Source organism: Gigantopelta aegis, chromosome 4 (genome assembly GCF_016097555.1).
Source record: "Gigantopelta aegis isolate Gae_Host chromosome 4, Gae_host_genome, whole genome shotgun sequence".
NCBI classification, from domain to species: Eukaryota; Metazoa; Mollusca; class Gastropoda; order Neomphalida; family Peltospiridae; genus Gigantopelta; species Gigantopelta aegis.
The window spans coordinates 86630442-86647742 of record NC_054702.1 but is presented as its reverse complement, the minus strand read 5'-3'; the positions used below and the strand labels follow the sequence as shown (position 1 = coordinate 86647742).

The 17301-nt window shown below is 34.0% G+C and overlaps 1 protein-coding gene across 1 annotated transcript; it reads right to left on the bottom strand.

The window, feature by feature from the left end:
- Nucleotides 1-1058: 1058 nt before the first annotated feature.
- On the bottom strand, nt 1059-17239 carry LOC121371301 (scaffold protein salvador-like). The gene is made up of 7 exons (XM_041497104.1): nt 16766-17239; nt 12166-12768; nt 11055-11306; nt 10126-10315; nt 8074-8228; nt 2090-2151; nt 1059-1434 (listed from the first exon to the last, which is right to left on the bottom strand). Exons 1-7 carry the CDS (start codon nt 16863-16865, stop codon nt 1237-1239), a joined length of 1560 nt encoding a protein of 519 aa, XP_041353038.1. The 5' UTR covers nt 16866-17239; the 3' UTR covers nt 1059-1236.
- Between the last annotated feature and the right edge of the window lie 62 nt (nt 17240-17301).

Genomic DNA, 17301 nt, shown 5'->3' with positions numbered 1-17301 from the left:
GACACAGAGCTCCTGACTTGCGTGGGCATGTAAAACACCAGGACTGAACATTCTGAAGCCTGTCATACACTAAATATACTAAAAGTTACCTTTTTCTCTGCACAACAGTTCTGAATTTTAGACAAAAATGTCAAACGTCATTATGCCATTTTAATGAATCGCAAAAACATTTTATATACTGCAATTTTTTTCATTTAAAATAGAAGACATTTGATATGGAGAAAAACATTAAAAAATGATTTCCCCATATAGTCTTTTTGTAACTTAAGCAATTTTCATCTACCATAGTACCACTGTGTCAAGTAGCTTTATGCATGAAATATGTGTGCTGTACCTGTAAAACTAAATACTACAATTTTGTGGGAAACTAGGGGTGTTGTAAAAATGTCTGGTTAGATAGAAAATGAGCAATGAAAGGTTCCACCTTTCTTCAGTTAATACTTTGATGGTGGAGTTGTAGTACTGATATTTATGGGTTAATATATTGCAGAGAATGTTTTTAACCACTTATGTTAACACTGTTGCCTATTGGATTTTATTTGGTATCGTACACCCTATGTAAGTGAAATGATTATAAATATTCCAACATACATGAATGTAATTGCAATAAATGAGCCCAAACACTTAACGTAAGTCTAATTTTAGCCATTTGAATGAATGACAACCAACAAGGGGAGGTAAGCACTGATAATATAGAGTAGATATTTCTAAACAAAAATGTTTCAACAGTATTCAACTTGTCAGTAGACACAAACAATGTTACAGAAGTTGAAGCAAAAGTAGTAACACCTCAGTACAGAACAAAAAACTTCGAGCAAATAATTAAAAGATTTAAAGATATCTCATTTGAAAATTATTATAAATAACTGAAAAACATTCAATGTTTTTGATTTTAAAATCAGAAATTTGTTGTACTCGAAAATAATAAAATAGGACACCAGTATCCATTTTGCCTGCTTTTGATTAAATCGAAAATTTGTTGTACTAAAAATAATAAAATATGACTTCCTTCAACATCATTTCAACATGATTTACTTAACAGCTGTCAACAAAATAACATGATATATATGTTTATTAGTAACAAGGAGATGAAAACGTTATGCAAAGCTGACGGCACCAAAATAATAATAATTTTATGATGTATTCCTTATAAACCCAAACAGGGCCTCAGAAAATGTCACAGACTTCACATCACAAAAAGCTGTATAAATTATTGCACAATGTACAGTGTTCACACTATACTTTTGTCTCAACATTCTGTGTTAACATTCTGTGTTGTTGTTCTTGTCGTTCGTCTTTCCGACGCTCAAGTTCTCGTAATAATGCACTTCGATATCCTTCATACGCCATTACTATTTTTCTTAAGTCTTCTTTACACAACCTAACCAGCAAGGCATCGTAGTACTCTAGATCTGGCAACTGGAACAACTCCCACTGAAAACAAACAAAACATATCAATCTTTGTGACCAAAACAAATGAACACTTGTTTTTTAAATAAAAATGCAAAAAGAAAACTGATTTAAAAAAAAAAAATAATAATAAACTTTGATACCAATTTTTTAGTATTATTTTTAATATTAAACATTTTCACGAAACAAACAAAAACTTTAGTTTTTAAAATAAGGGAAAAAACTAATTTTAAACATTAAATAAATGATAAACTTTTGACACCCATTATTTTTACTTTTCTTTTAAATATTAAACATTTTAAAGGCATAAAAGTATTTGACAAAATTCAATTTGAAGGTAAAATGGTTGTTTTTGGGTTTTTTAAATAATAGAATTTAAATATAAATTTCAGAATATTTTAAAGGCAAAAAAAGCCCCCTTTCTTCAATTCAATTCTTAAATTAATTGAAAGAATAAATATTTATCCTTAGACTAAAAATGAAGCAAAATCCATCAATCTGCTAATAGATAATGCAGGTGTTTTGTTTTCTAATGTCTTGATGGGATATAAATTAATATGATTATCAATAGGATATTTCAACATTATCTTTGTTATTAAGTTTTTGCTAAAGGTATGACAAAGTGTATGAACAGTTTAATGGATGGTATTTTCACCCATTGTTTTGTTCCGCTCTGTACCTTGAGTTTGTGGTCATGTTCCGGTGGAGCTTTAGAGTACACCATTAGAAAGTGAGGAATTTCTGAAAGACAACTGAATATGTTGAAACTACTGCCATATAACAACATATAACAGACAAACATGAATCTAAATAAAATGAAAGAACGATAGAAAAGCAGTGGTAGAAATATATAAGAAAGTTAGGTATTTAAGGTTGAGCATCTTATAGGGCCTCAACGAGTCCAAAAAATTGGACTCGAGTACTCGTTTGTCAAACTCGACCCGGACCCGAGTACCCGGCTTTTATACGAGATGATAATAAAACTAAGGAATAACGTTTAAAAAAAGAAAGAAAGAAGGCATTATCGTGTATCCCAAATATAGTTATATTTGACACAGTAACCAGTACTCACAATCAAGATAATATATACTTTAAGTCCTGAATGTGTTTAATGCATCCATAATTCATGTAATTGGTTTTTTTTAAAACATAATTTCTTACACAAGACTTAAATCATTCATTGAAGTGGCGCATTGATCAATCGGAACACCTCGTCACTTTCCGCTACGTTACAAGAAATGTACGAGGAGTTCTGAATGGCGCATTGATAGAATTATTCAGTTTATATCAGTGGTTTTGATTGGTTTCAAACGTGACGTCATTAATATATTCACAAATTTGTTGATATTACGATGATCAAATTAAAGGAACAGTACCACTGCCTGTCTGCCGGTTTACGATTTTTCACGGCAAATTGACAAAAGTTACCGATAGTTGTTTGCCTAGTAGTATTAATGGGATGTGAGACTTCGCACGTGGCACTGGGGTGTTTTAAAAGAAGGTGCTTACGCATTGTACTGGTCGTACCACCATTGTAACTCAAAAGAATGCCGCAGAGATGGCATTTTGTTTTCTTTTTTTCGGTATCTAATTCAAAATTAATCCTGACGTTAGATTTTTGTTTTGTGTCCATTGTTGTAACGTCTAAGTTTACAAAAATGTCAGGACAGGGAGGTAAAACAAATTATATCAGATTGCTCTCCCCTGCACGGGTACTCGAGTCCAGACTCGACCCGTGCCCGAGTACTCGAGTACTCGTGGAGACCCTAGCATCTTAAAATGCATCTCACCAAATTATTACAGTTATTACAGAAAAAAGGCTACCATATATCTTCGCCTATAAGTCGAATTGTTTTCACCCAAAAATTATTTTATAACTTGGGGGGTCGACTTATAAGAGGGTAAAAAAATTCACCAAAAAATATTACTGTTATAGGGATTATTTTACAAGTTTTATTGTTGAAGTATGCCATGTATTTATATGTTAATTTGACACATTTATTTTTTATAACCTTTTTTTTTGGCATTAGAACGATTTTGGTTATGCGAAAAGGCGTGCGATCTCACTCACATGCCAAGACAACAGTCCACTTAGTTAAATTAACAGTCATCACTAATAGTAAATATGTAAACAATATTAACTACCTGTTGCCTGAGTTTATTTTGAAATCTGGTCACTGGCATTAATGGTTGTTCAAACAATGTTTTGTCGGTGATTAACTTCATGAATATTACTGAGCTTTCCCTTAAAATAGACTGATCTCTGCAGTTCACTAGAGCAATAGGGACACACATCATTTGGTACAAAAACCAGTGTACTTTCCAGAGTTATCCTCCTTACATGTATTAATATGGCGGCAAAACATGATACTTTCAGTTTTATTGTAGTGATATGTTGTCAGTGTTTATAAATAAAGTTGTTGTCTGTGCACAAAACCATCTGTACAGTACCATACAGTAACAGTCAAACAGCTTTTGGGTCATTCCGTGTCAAATCACCCCCAAAAAAGGGAAATTTAAACCCTACCCTCTCCAATTTCAATGAAATTTGGTATATAGAGTTAATGTGGCCAAAAAACAGTGTTGATGCATGTACATTTAATAGTGCTTAAATACATGTGCAGTCTATACACAGAGAGCATAGAACAACAGATAAACATATTTCAATTTGAAATTGCTGACTAATGAAACATTTTTCACATCCAATTTTTTTATATTTTGTAGATAACATGTTGGGCTATAATTTTAATCAAAGGTCATCTCAAAGTCACGTGTCCCACAAGGTCAAAATATAGGTCAAAAGGTCATCAGCCCAAAAGTAACCCAAGTGTCAGGAATAATGCCAGATTTGGATTCCTTGTAAAGCCCCCTTTTCAATGATACCTCATTTGTCAAAATTGGACCATTGGTTGCTGAGTTATGGCAATTTAAAAAAGGGCGGTCACGCCCTTTTTTGACAAAATTTAAAAAAAAGAAAAGGCCATAACTTGGAAACTGTTGGTCCGATTAAGCTGAAACTTGGAATTTCAGGTTTTTTGGCCAAAATAACCTTATATACCAAATTTAATGGGGTGATCTGACATGAAATGACCAGAAATCACTCTCTACTAAGGGAATATTTCATTTTGATGCTATGTAATAATGATAGTTTGATTGGAATAGTCTGATTATATTGCGATGTACAAAACGTGAAAACCGAAGTTTGTAAAATACATTTTTTTGGTTCAAATATTGTACATTATTGTTCTCATGTGCTGAAAATAAGAAATATTTCAATATTTATAAGTTGTTTTTCATGGGTCGCCTTATAAACGGGCCAATAAAAAAAATAAGTTTTCAGGGCTTGAAATTAGGGACTCGACTTATAGCCGAGATCGACTTACAGGCGAAGATATACGGTACTACAGTTTGTGCCATCAGCATTTTTGACTTCCACATACATTTGTTATTTGTTTAAATTCAGACCACAAGCCCTGTGCTTATAAAACTTTAAAGTCTATACATATACAGAACTTCACATATGTTGTTTTCACTTCCTATTTATTGCACAAGTTTATTTTGTGCAAGAATATATACCACGAGACTGCGTAGTGGTCAAGTGGTATGTTCTTTCGCAAAATAAACGAGTGCAATAAATAGAAAGTGAAAACAACATATGCGAAGCTGTGTATTTATTACCTACCTTCGTTTATGTTTTATAAAAATGGTTTTTAATTTAACATCATAACAACATTTTGTTAAATCTATGATCAAAACTCCTTTTATGGATTTACGTAACATTAAGAATCATACTCTGCGGCAGACTTGTGCAATGTTTCAAATACGATGTGACCTAATTTGTAAATCATATACCGGTATTACATCAGTATATAAAAGGCATTAACTGCAGTAAAAATAAAAGGGAATTCCCCATTTAAAAGTTTCGGTCCAGATCGCACATATGTGTGATTTAAAATAAATTTATCACACGGTTTCACAATGTCTTTATCACTATAGCAAGATTGAAAAAAAGAAGAAATGTTTTATTTAGCGATGCACTCAACACATTTTATTTATAGTTATATGACGTCAGACATATGGTTAAGGACCACACAAATTTTGAGAAGAAACCCGCTGTCGCCACTGGAGAATGTTTTAAAGGGAGAGACTCTTGTTTGAACCCATGAAAATGCACGCTAAGTTTAATTAATCTACAAACTTGCAACACATTTGGATAAAGTTACAATTGAGTGAAACATGAGTCTGTGACTTTGTAATGATGATATACCCTCTAAAAATAGACTAAAACTGGACTCCATAACTGTTACTTCTCAGACGCACATGCGTTTTTAAAAATATGAGAAGTGCATTTTGTAATATTAAAAACACCAGGATGACCAAAAACACTTCGAATGTACCAAAATGGATAATCTAAACAATAAAATCTAAGTAAAGTGTCATTTAAGTTATCAAAAATGACTCTAATAGTCGAAAATATGCGTTAGTGTTTAAAAACTAGGGTACGTCCCTTTAAAGTGTTGAATGTCATCTTTAACTATTTATCAGCACAGGCCTAAAACATTACTTAAAAAACATTTAAAGTGTTGAATGTCATCTTTAACTATTTATCAGCACAGGCCTAAAACATTACTTAAAAACATTTAAAGTGTTGAATGTCATCTTTAACTATTTATCAGCACAGGCCTAAAACATTACTTAAAAAACATTTAAAGTGTTGAATGTCATCTTTAACTATTTATCAGCACAGGCCTAGAACATTACTTAAAAAACATTTAAAGTGTTGAATGTCATCTTTAACTATTTATCAGCACAGGCCTAGAACATTACTTAAAAAACATTTAAAGTGTTGAATGTCATCTTTAACTATTTATCAGCACAGGCCTAGAACATTACTTAAAAAACATTTAAAGTGTTGAATGTCATCTTTAACTATTTATCAGCACAGGCCTAGAACATTACTTAAAAAACATTTAAAGTGTTGAATGTCATCTTTAACTATTTATCAGCACAGGCCTAGAACATTACTTAAAAAACATTTAAAGTGTTGAATGTCATCTTTAACTATTTATCAGCACAGGCCTAGAACATTACTTAAAAAACATTTAAAGTGTTGAATGTCATCTTTAACTATTTATCAGCACAGGCCTAGAACATTACTTAAAAAACATTTAAAGTCTTAAATGTCATCTTTAACTATTTATCAGCACAGGCCTAGAACATTACTTAAAAAACATTTAAAGTCTTAAATGTCATCTTTAACTATTTATCAGCACAGGCCTAGAACATTACTTAAAAAACATTTAAAGTCTGCACTCAACAACAAAGTTCCACCACACAAACAGCATGTAGTTAAAGTTTGGAGACTTTGCTAAGTCAGCATGTAGTTAAAGTTTGGAGACTTTGCTAAGTCAGCATGTAGTTAAAGTTTGGAGACTTTGCTAAGTCAGCATGTAGTTAAAGTTTGGAGACTTTGCTAAGTCAGCATGTAGTTAAAGTTTGGAGACTTTGCTAAGTCTTGTGTTTGGACTTTAACTCTTTCACCACTAAGTTTTACAGCCTTGACCTTCCCTGCACACTGAGTTTAAATAGCAGATTTATGATCATGTTTGTTAAAGGATAAAACTACTTGTTTTATCATTAATTTTAGTTATAAGCTGTACATTTCCAGAAAGGTGAATGGGGCGGCTGTCTAGATAAAACAAATAATACTTTTAAAATGTTAGATTCAACAGGTATAAATCTGGTAATTACAGGTAAACTATGCATATTACTCACCTATTTGAGTAGGTAGGACTGGTAATTTAAAAAAACAACAGTACAAATGTTTTTCTTGTTAGATAATTAATTCATGAACATTCCAGTTACAATTTTAAAAATATATTTACAATGCTTTTGCAAAATTAACAAGTCATAATAAGCTTTCATTTCATCATACCACACACCTTTGTTGTTAGCAGGATCTGTATCACGCTTTTTTTTGGCATTCATGTTGGTAAATTACACAATTTTTCCATACACTATTGGAATAAAATAACAAAAAGTATTCTATGGCGTTTGTGTTGACGTCAAACACTTTTACGGGCCCCGGATTTTTAGTAAACGTTGATCTGCAGGTAACCGAATATGGCTCATGTGTCCAGGTAAAGTCAGGCACGTGGTAAAACAGTGGAAAGTCATCTTGTAACTCGTCATCGGTATCATTTTCTTCTAAATTGCCATGTTGAATGACATTTCGTTCACGATCGCCAATCTCGATTAAATCAAATGCACCAAAGTCCATATTATCCCACATTTCATCATCGGAAAACCCATCATCTGAATCGCAATCATTGTTTTCAACAGACGAAATTTCGTCACCTCGGTTCATGTTTAATTACAGTCAGAATATCAGTATAAACTTGGAAAAACTCATTCAAAATTCGCTGAACATGGGCGCAGCCATTACAGTGTGTCACATGGCAGCTATGGTCGCGCGAGATTTTGTCTAATTATAATACTGACGCGTCACTCGGCGCCAAATATGAACAGGTGTTACAAGCCACTAAACCGGCCTGTCGTGCTGAGAGGCACTGGATATCGCTAGCCGGTATACCGGCCTGTCGTGGTGAAAGAGTTAAACATGTACAAGACTGAGTCCTGTTACATATATGTGCTGCTACCTACCTGTGTGTAGATATGGATTGGCCGGTACCAGCACATTACTCTGACGTTGTGGTCGGTATTCAGTCTGGATCGGTCTACCGTACGCTATCAGCATGTTGTGTTGTGGCACTATTGGAGACAGTGGGTGTAAATACTGAGCTTGTTTCGTGGTATGACTGAAAGAAATAGTAGAGATTTTAATACAGTAATACAGTACACCATACCATCAAAAAACATGATGTTGCCATGAAGAACATAAAAATATGTCTGATGGCAAAATATCAAGGATGTGCTATTCTGAACACTTCATGAGAAATAACAATGTTATATTCAGGGTTTGTTCACTTATTTTCACTAAATCCAATATTCAGGGTAACTCAAGTTAAAAATAATACCATGTGAGTTTAATAGTACCACTTTTAACATGAAATATAACCCATTTTAATTTATTATAACTTAGCAATATAAAGAGATTAAAAAGATTTCATATATTCACAAACTACACTAAATTTATCACGGTCAATACCATGGACATCCAAGTTAAATTTCATTGATAAATCCCTCAGTTATTCTATTCGAATATTGTTTAACAACACCACAAGAGCACACTGATTTATTTACAGACCTGTCAACCTTTAGTCAAGAGAAAGCAGGAGGTGTGTGTTGAAAAAGCAGGAGATTTTGTCAAAAAGCAGGAGATTTTTTAAATTCACACAATTTAACCCAAAATCACAAGATTTAAAAAAAACATTATTACAATAAGTTATATGAATACTTTATAATGTCATATATACTTCTTAACCGTAGATCTTGGCATTAAAAAAAAAAAAGTAAAAAAAAAAGTAAATAAAAAATTATTATTATTTTTTTTTTTTTAAGTTTAAATATTATTATGATTTAATACATATTTAAAAAAAAAAAATATTTTATCCAAAAATGTTAAGAACATGAACAAGAATTAAAAAAATAATTAGTACATTTACGGTATTACACTTACAGCCTTACAGGTTGCGTTACATTATCATTTGTGGTTAGTGTACCTAAGTACCAAAGACATTTATATAAATCTTATAAATTAATATTCAGTTTTTACTATAATGAGGAACGGTGGCGTGGTACTTATTTAAAATCATTATAATGATGCAATAAACATTGTATTTTCATTAATCATAAGTAAAACCTCATTACGGACATCGTGTGAAATATACCGGAATTATACCCATTTCCGTGAGTAACTTTATGTCAATGTCACACACAACATTTTTTAATTGTACAAAAATAATTTCTTGAAGTGTACCCTTATAACCAACATTTTACCGCACAAACATACAAAATTAACTGACACAAGTATGTTTATACAGCTAATTGGTCTTTTCGTTGTCTTGCTGTGACATGTGATTTTAACATGCATCGTGTGTATCGCTGTCAACTCGGGAGTCTGGCAGTTCAGATTTGTCATAGTTGCATTATGTAATCCAGTGGGAAGACTTTTTACAATTCAGAGGTGTTATTAGAACTAAATTGGATAGTTTTTTTGTTTTTTTATATGGCAACACTGAATGTCAAAGTTGAACAAGAATGCCTGTTGAATTAGCGGCAACACGCTTCATAGCCATTACGATGACCACAAACATTATAATAACACGTCATTTTATAAACTCCATGTGCTTTTTTAACAATATAAATAGGCTATCCCACAATTCTCACTTCGGCAAAGGTTAAACAGTCGGGACAATTCGGCCTGTTACATTCTCGGAAACCGAAAGTAGTCGACATTTTCCGAATGAGAAAAAAAGGCAGAGTTACTTCCCTTCTGTTATTCTGACAAAAGAGGATCAATTTTTTTTTATGCTTACAAAAATGTCATTTAACAGGAGAAACTGTCTCCCGCACAGGTGAAAGGAGATTTGATCAAACACCGGGAGACGCCCGCGGAATCCGGGAGGGTTGACAGGTCTGTTTATTAATCACTGGCTATTGGATTCTATTAAAATACGAACAACCTAACTAGCAAATCAGTAATAATAATAATTCTTACTTATAATAGTACATTTGATAAATTGTAATTCTTACTTATAATAAAATATTCCATATTCTTTTGATTCGATGCGTTCCCAGCCAGTAGGAAGACTATCTTTCTCGAGTGGATGGCTCCAGTGGGTTGTCTGTGTGTTGTGATCAATGTAAAACTTGCGGCCTCGCATCGTCCAGTCCTCAGACCAGCCAGGAGGAAGACGCAATTCTTCCTGGGTAGCGTAACCACCTGAAATTGTGAACATCCAATAAGAAATCAAAGCAATTGCTATAAATATCACAAAGAGCTCTAGAGAACATGTAATTTTCTGTGTTATTATTAGCTATTTGGAACCACTGAAATAATATTACATTTATTAGACACTATAAAAATAAAGAAACAAAAAACCCCAATGCATATGGCCATTCACAATTTATGAATTGTACTGAATACTTTGTTTTGCTAAACACATCCCCCGTCTATTAGACGTCAAACATTTGGTAATTCTGACATAGTCTTACAGAGGAAACCCATTACATTTTTCCATCCCACAGACAGGATAGCACATACCACAGCCTTTGATATACCAGTCGTGGTGCACTGACTCGAACAAGAAATAGCCCAATGGGCCCACTGACAGTGATCGATACTAGACTGATCACACATCAAGCAAGTGCTTTACCAATGGGCTACGTCTCGCCCCCACCATAATACATAGGGCACCAGCCAGAGATGCTGTCAGTGCTAGTGATATGCTAAAAAATCAGGGCTACCTCTGGCACTCACCAAATTCATCAATTGCGAATTTCAAACACAACTGGCAAATTTTATTTGAATATGGTGAAAGAATTTCATTTCATGAATATTTTGTTGAAAATAATGGTGACTTTCTGCAATTATTGGAGTTTAATAGATAATTTGGTGAAATTTTCTACACACCCAGAGCTAGCCGTTAAATGCATGGACCACTGTGTAACTAGAACCTCACTTGATGGTGCTGACGAGGCTGGAAGCACCTCGTGCTGTGTGTTGTGTGTGTGATCTATATCCGAGTACACGGCGGTGGTGGGCAGGGTGGGCTGGCTCGTCGCGCTGTTCTGCTGGGCATAGTGGTTCCGGATCTCCTGGTGGTACTGGGCGATTTGGTAGTTTTCATCATACTGCAGATTCATGTACTCACTGTTGCCATAGTTACCATGGTTACCTGCATACTGGGTTGTAACTGGGTCCTTGTTGTCTTCTAGAAATGATACATAGGATATAAATCTTCAGTACCACTATTTTACCATACATGTCCACATCCACTTAAGTTTCACACACTTTTAATACTGTCATTACTACTACTAGGTCCAGGGCAGAGAGATGATTATCAGCCTCTAGACAAAACATTTTATTCTCTAAAGGCAAAATCACATAATACGAGTGCCTTGACACATGGAAACCTAATTGCATAGCAACCGATGAAATCGTAATGTTTGTCTTGTCAATCAGCTATTCTTGTATGAGGCATTCATATCGTGCAGTATCACCTTAAACCATCTGATATATACATTTATTACATACCTATTCAATATTTTCAACCGTGTAATAAATTTATTTTGTATTACACATATGTGCAATCTGGACCGGAACTTTTAAATGGGGAATTCCCTTTTTCCTTTTACTGCATTATACCACCTTTAATTTACTGACGTCATATATGATTTACAAATTACGTCACATCTTATTTGAAACATTACACAAGGCTGCGGCAGAGTATGATTCGTAACGTTAAGCAAATCCATGAAAGGCTTTTTGATCATATATTTAACAAAGTGTTGTTATGACGTTAAATTAAAAGCCGTTTTTGTAAAACATAAAAGAAGGTATGTAATAAATATAGAACTTCACATACGTTGTTTTCACTTCCTATTTATTGCACTCATTTATTTTGCGAAAGAACATACCACTCGACAACTACGCGGTCTCGTGGTATATATTCTTGCGCAAAATAAACTTGTGCAATAAATAGGAAGCGAAAACAACATATGTGAAGTTCTGTATATGTATAGGACAGCTAGTATGGCATATAGGGTAAGTACAAATATTAGTAAACTTACCTTCTCTGACCATTGCCAGTGGTGCTGTGCTGTGTTCGTCTGACGGCTGATACAAGGCGACAGTCTGTACCTGGTGACCTTGCGGCTGTTGGTTCTGCAGCTGCGGCTGTTGTTGTTGTTGCTGCTGTTGTTGTTGCTGCTGTTGTTGTTCCTGCTGCTGGTGCTGGGTTGAGACTTGACTCGACATATTGTGATAGTACCCCGGAGATGTCTGCTGTAGCATTCCGCCAGTACTGACTTGTCCAACAGCACTAATGGGATAGGAGTAAGCTACGCCAACGCCTCTAGATGCCATCACCGACTCTGTCCTTGAAGTTGATGGGGCACTAACTCTGATGTTCTGAAGACCTTGAGACAACTGGTTGATGGAGGCATTAGTAAGGTGCTGCTGGTAGTAGTACTGACGCTCAGGTATGATGGATGTGTTAACCGGCAGTGGCGAGTAGTGCAGCGATTGTCCAGGAACTCGTGGTTGGGAAGTCGGCATAGATAAGACTGGGTTTGAAATGGGGTTAGTTGGTGCATGTTGAGGAATGTAAGATGCTGGGATTTTAGCTGTTCGCCGCTGGGAGGTGTTGGCTTGTCTTACAGGTGTGTGGTAGTCTGAAAACATTTATAACCAAACCATATAATACATTTAAACTTAAGTACAGATCCATTCAGTAACCATTTTCATTTACAAGAAATAAATTGCTAGTGATTACAGATTAGATCACTATAGTCCTTCCCACAGGGAATGCCTTTTTTCATACTATAGAATGTACTACAAGTTTTTTTTATTTCTGAGCCGATTGTTTTCTAAACTGCACCCAAAATTTTTAATTTTTTTTGTTAGTTCCAAAACACTTTTACTTTTTTCTTATATCAAACTAAACTGAAATTATTTACCCAGAAAAGATATTGTAGGAGAATAGGACGGACTATAGATACAAGAAGTTCAACACAACAATCTGTTCTAATTGTTTCTAAAAGAAATAAAGGACCAAACAACATCCATGATTGTTGTCTATTTGTTACAAGCAGAAATGATTACTGATTGAATAGTTCTGATTACTGACACTACTAAAGCACGTTGATCAAGTACTTTACCTCTGGGCTGTGTCCTGCCCCTTTAAATTTGATGAAAACCATTCTAACATTTGCAAAATGTAGTCCGAAATCCACTGAATACATAAATCAATAGCCCCTCAATAATATAAAACCTATAACTAGTGAAATACAAACTACAACTATAAATCCATCTTCAGTGTTTCTGCTACAAAGAAAATGGGTTAAGTTAAAGGTTAGGGTTAAGAAAATCATCAGTAATGATAAGAGTAATTAATTTTGTCAAAAGATTAACTTTGGGTATGGTGCCATACCCTTTTTCACTCTCTGGCAGAAACCCTGATCTTAAAAGAGAGGTTTATTTTTCTGCATGTACTTGCATGGCTAAGTGTAGTGCTGAAGTTTGGCATTTAACATCATTAATTACAGCCTGTCACGTGATATTCTATATACATGTATATATTACATGGCAGTTCTTATAAGAACTTTATAAAATTACACATAAATATAATACTTGTAGCAAATACATACCTAATGAAAGTTATTTTGCTACTTAAAGCCGCACACCCTAGTTCCATCCAGCGAAAATAAATTATAATTTGGTTAATCTACAAAATTGTAACACACTTAGATCACATTTTTATCAAATGGAGTGAAAAAGCAGGTTTTATATCGATAAATACCATGGGAATCCCCATATCCCAATTGCTTGAAATAATTTTGAAAGTTTGTATTCTGATGTCACCGGCAGATGTTGCTCGAAGCACAACAATGCCTACGTCACGACAAATTTCACAGACTTGGGGTGCGTTCTTTTCACCTCTCCTGGACATGTTCCAACTGTTCTGTCCTGGTTGTATCCCCTCTCCAGTTATCGTAAGACTTAGCAAAATTATTGGTTTTAAGGGTTTGTAACGTTTTGTATTGAGATACTTACTTGTCTGAACTTTATTGTTACTGAAAATGTTCACGAACTGTGAAGAAAAATCTCACAAATGAAGGTGAATGGAAATGTGTATTCTAAATAATAAAATGTAAGTAAAGTGCAATTTTATTTGTGAAAAATGGGGTTTAATAGCAAAAAACAATGCCGTAATGGTTAACAAATAGCCGTAACTAGGGTGTGTCCCTTTAAAAATAATAAAATATAATTTTATTGAATTTGAGTAATAACAAAATTGTTTCTCATAAAAGCTTTTCCAAAAAGCATTCTAAATCACATGAGAAAACTTGTCTGAATGTTGCACATTTCACATATTTAGTAATGACAACTTGTGTTTAATCTCTTGACATTTTCATGGGTCAGGTATTTTTGTGTTATGACAGAAGCAAAGTTTTATACATAAACACCGTGTATGAGACTTTAATTGCCATATTAAATGTCGGTATAACATGGGCAGATCAAGAAGGGTGCCATGGATAACTTTAAATTAGCAAACAATTTTGCCAAATTATCTATTAAATTTTAAATTTTGCAAAATCCAAATTATTTTACCAAATTAATATTAATTTTGTCAAGAGTTTATAAAATTCACAACTGGTGAATTTGGGGAGTGCTAGAGTTAGTCCTGGATGCTTTCCACCCTACCTTTTGTTTTGTTAACAGTATAACATTTGTTTTACAGCAGGGAAAACACTGATGGATTGAACTGAAAATAAAATGGCTGAACCTCCAGTTAATTATTATAAATATGAACCATCCAGTCATAGCATACTTACATAATATATTTATATATATATATATATATATATATATATATATATATATTAATACATGTACATACAAATATTTCACAAGTACATGTTGACTATCAGGGCTTGAAAGAATGGCCTGTGAAAAGCGAAAGCATCTTCGCAAGCCAAGGTACCATTCCTGTATAACTACTCCATTACGAAATACAGTAGTTATATGGAATAATACCTTGGCTTGCAAAGATGTTCTTTAAAATACAAAAAGAAAGAAAGAAATGTTTTATTTAACGACGCACTCAACACATTTTATTTACGTTTATATGGTGTCAGACATATGGTTACAGACAACACAGATTTTGAGAGGAAACCCGCTGTCGCCACTACATGGGTTACTCTTTCCGATTAGCAGCAAGGGATCTTTTATTTGCGCTTTCCACAGGCAGGATAGCACAAACCATGGCCTTTGTTGAACCAGTTATGGATCACTAGTTGGTGCAAGTGGTTTACACCTACCCATTGAGCCTTGCGGAGCACCCACTCAGGGTTTGGAGTTGGTATCTGGATTTAAAATCCCATGCTTCGACTGGGATCTGAACCCAGTACCTACCAGCCAGTAGACCGATGGCCTAACCACAACACCACTTTTAAAATACAAATGCATGTATGATGATTTTATCTTCTATTTAGCTGAGACTGAGCTCGTGATTGTTATATTTCAATTTTATAAAGCTCTAAAATACATATCAAAGGTCCTAATTCTCTGCACATTGTCCCAAACCCCCCACTCACCCAGTGCTGTCTTATTTCCAGCAGGTCAGATTTTTTCTTAGTTGGTGATATTTCTTTTGGCATGCTATTTAAAAACGAATAACAGCAGGCCATATTTTACTTCCTATTGTGAGCCCTGCTTATACATAGGCCTACATAAATATTAAATATGAATATAGAAACAGATAGGCTAACAGATGTATTTTATATAATGCCAATTTGATAATGAATATTTTGCTTAATGATATGCCGTCATATTGCATTCTGATTGAGGATTGAATGCACCGTATTTAAGTGGATACACTTTCAAGAAAAGTAAAATATTAATAAACAGACCTCTAATTTGGCTTGCGGTGAACTCGTATGGAAAACTTACTTGTATGGAGGGAAATTATAAAGTGATACATCCAATACTGTATAGCAACTTGTGTGTAGTTTTTATGCAGAGTTCAACAAATCTGTTAGCCTGACGTCCGTGGCTAGTGGTTTTTAAGTTCGGGCTAGTGAGAAACGCAAAACATGCATGCATTGTTTACGGTTTCTGTCACAGAAAATAAGTTTAATGACATAGGTGTTTTGATTGGTTGGGCAAGTCACGTGGTAGTTAATTTCACACATAATGTTTTTGGCTAAGAAACTCTAATTTTATTTTTATTTTCTACATCAAATTATAGGGCCTACATGTTTATAAAAATTAAAATGCACTAAATATTTTTTTATCTATATACTGTAATATCAAGAACTGTAAAGTACACAGTTGCAACTGAATTACAAGCAGTCCTATTATTATTTTTTTTTTTTTTTTTTTTATGAGCAATGGTTATTAATGTTTGTTTTGTTTGTAAAATTTACACAAGATGGAAGGAAGGCTCCTGCTCTGGTCTACTGGTGGTGTTCGGTTCGATCATCAAAATACACATTTAAGAGAAATATCAAAGTATATCTGCATATCCATACATCCCCATACGAGTTCACCGTTATTTTTTACACACGAGTTCGTTTTCCATACACGTTTTTCATTCATACGAGTTAGTTTCCATACAAGTTCACCGCATCCCTCTAATTTGATGATATTACGTATTGTAATACTTACTGCGAAGAACTGGTGGTGTATCCCGCTTCACATATCTTCCTGCTATGCCTTCATTGAGTCCACAGTCCTTTTTCTTGGAAAGCATTCTTCGCTTATCCATGTCACATTTATTATCTTCCCTTCTCAATTTGTCAAGTACAGAACTATTATAATTATAACCACAGGTCTCTTTTTACCAACAGGCAATAAAAACAATTATTGTTTGTGGAAACAATGTAACAATTACTTGCAACATGTTTACAGTAACACTGCCATTTAAATTATGGAGGGGGGGGGGGGGGGGGGGGGGGGCACCTGTTAAATTCCAGCAAATAATACTATTAATAGGTGTTCAGGTAATAAATGGAACGCCTGCATTTTGAAAAATAAGTAGTTAGGAAGAAATCATATTTATATTTCTTATGGCATGATTTAATAATCTATCGATGCAACAGTAGATAACAAAATGATAAATTTACTTTGACAACAAACAAGAACCGATAGGAAATACCTACGACTTGTGTGAAGTACGTCATACAAATTGCTGAAAATGACGG

Excerpts from the sequence above, each read along its gene's own strand:
- LOC121371301 (XM_041497104.1), bottom strand. The coding sequence starts at position 16,865 with ATGGATAAGCGAAGAATGCTTTCCAAGAAAAAGGACTGTGGACTCAAT. Across the intron at positions 12,769-16,765 it reads TACACCACCAGTTCTTCGCA|ACTACCACACACCTGTAAGA; the intron begins GTAAGTATTACA and ends AAATGTTTTCAG. Across the intron at positions 11,307-12,165 it reads ACTGGCAATGGTCAGAGAAG|AAGACAACAAGGACCCAGTT; the intron begins GTAAGTTTACTA and ends TATCATTTCTAG.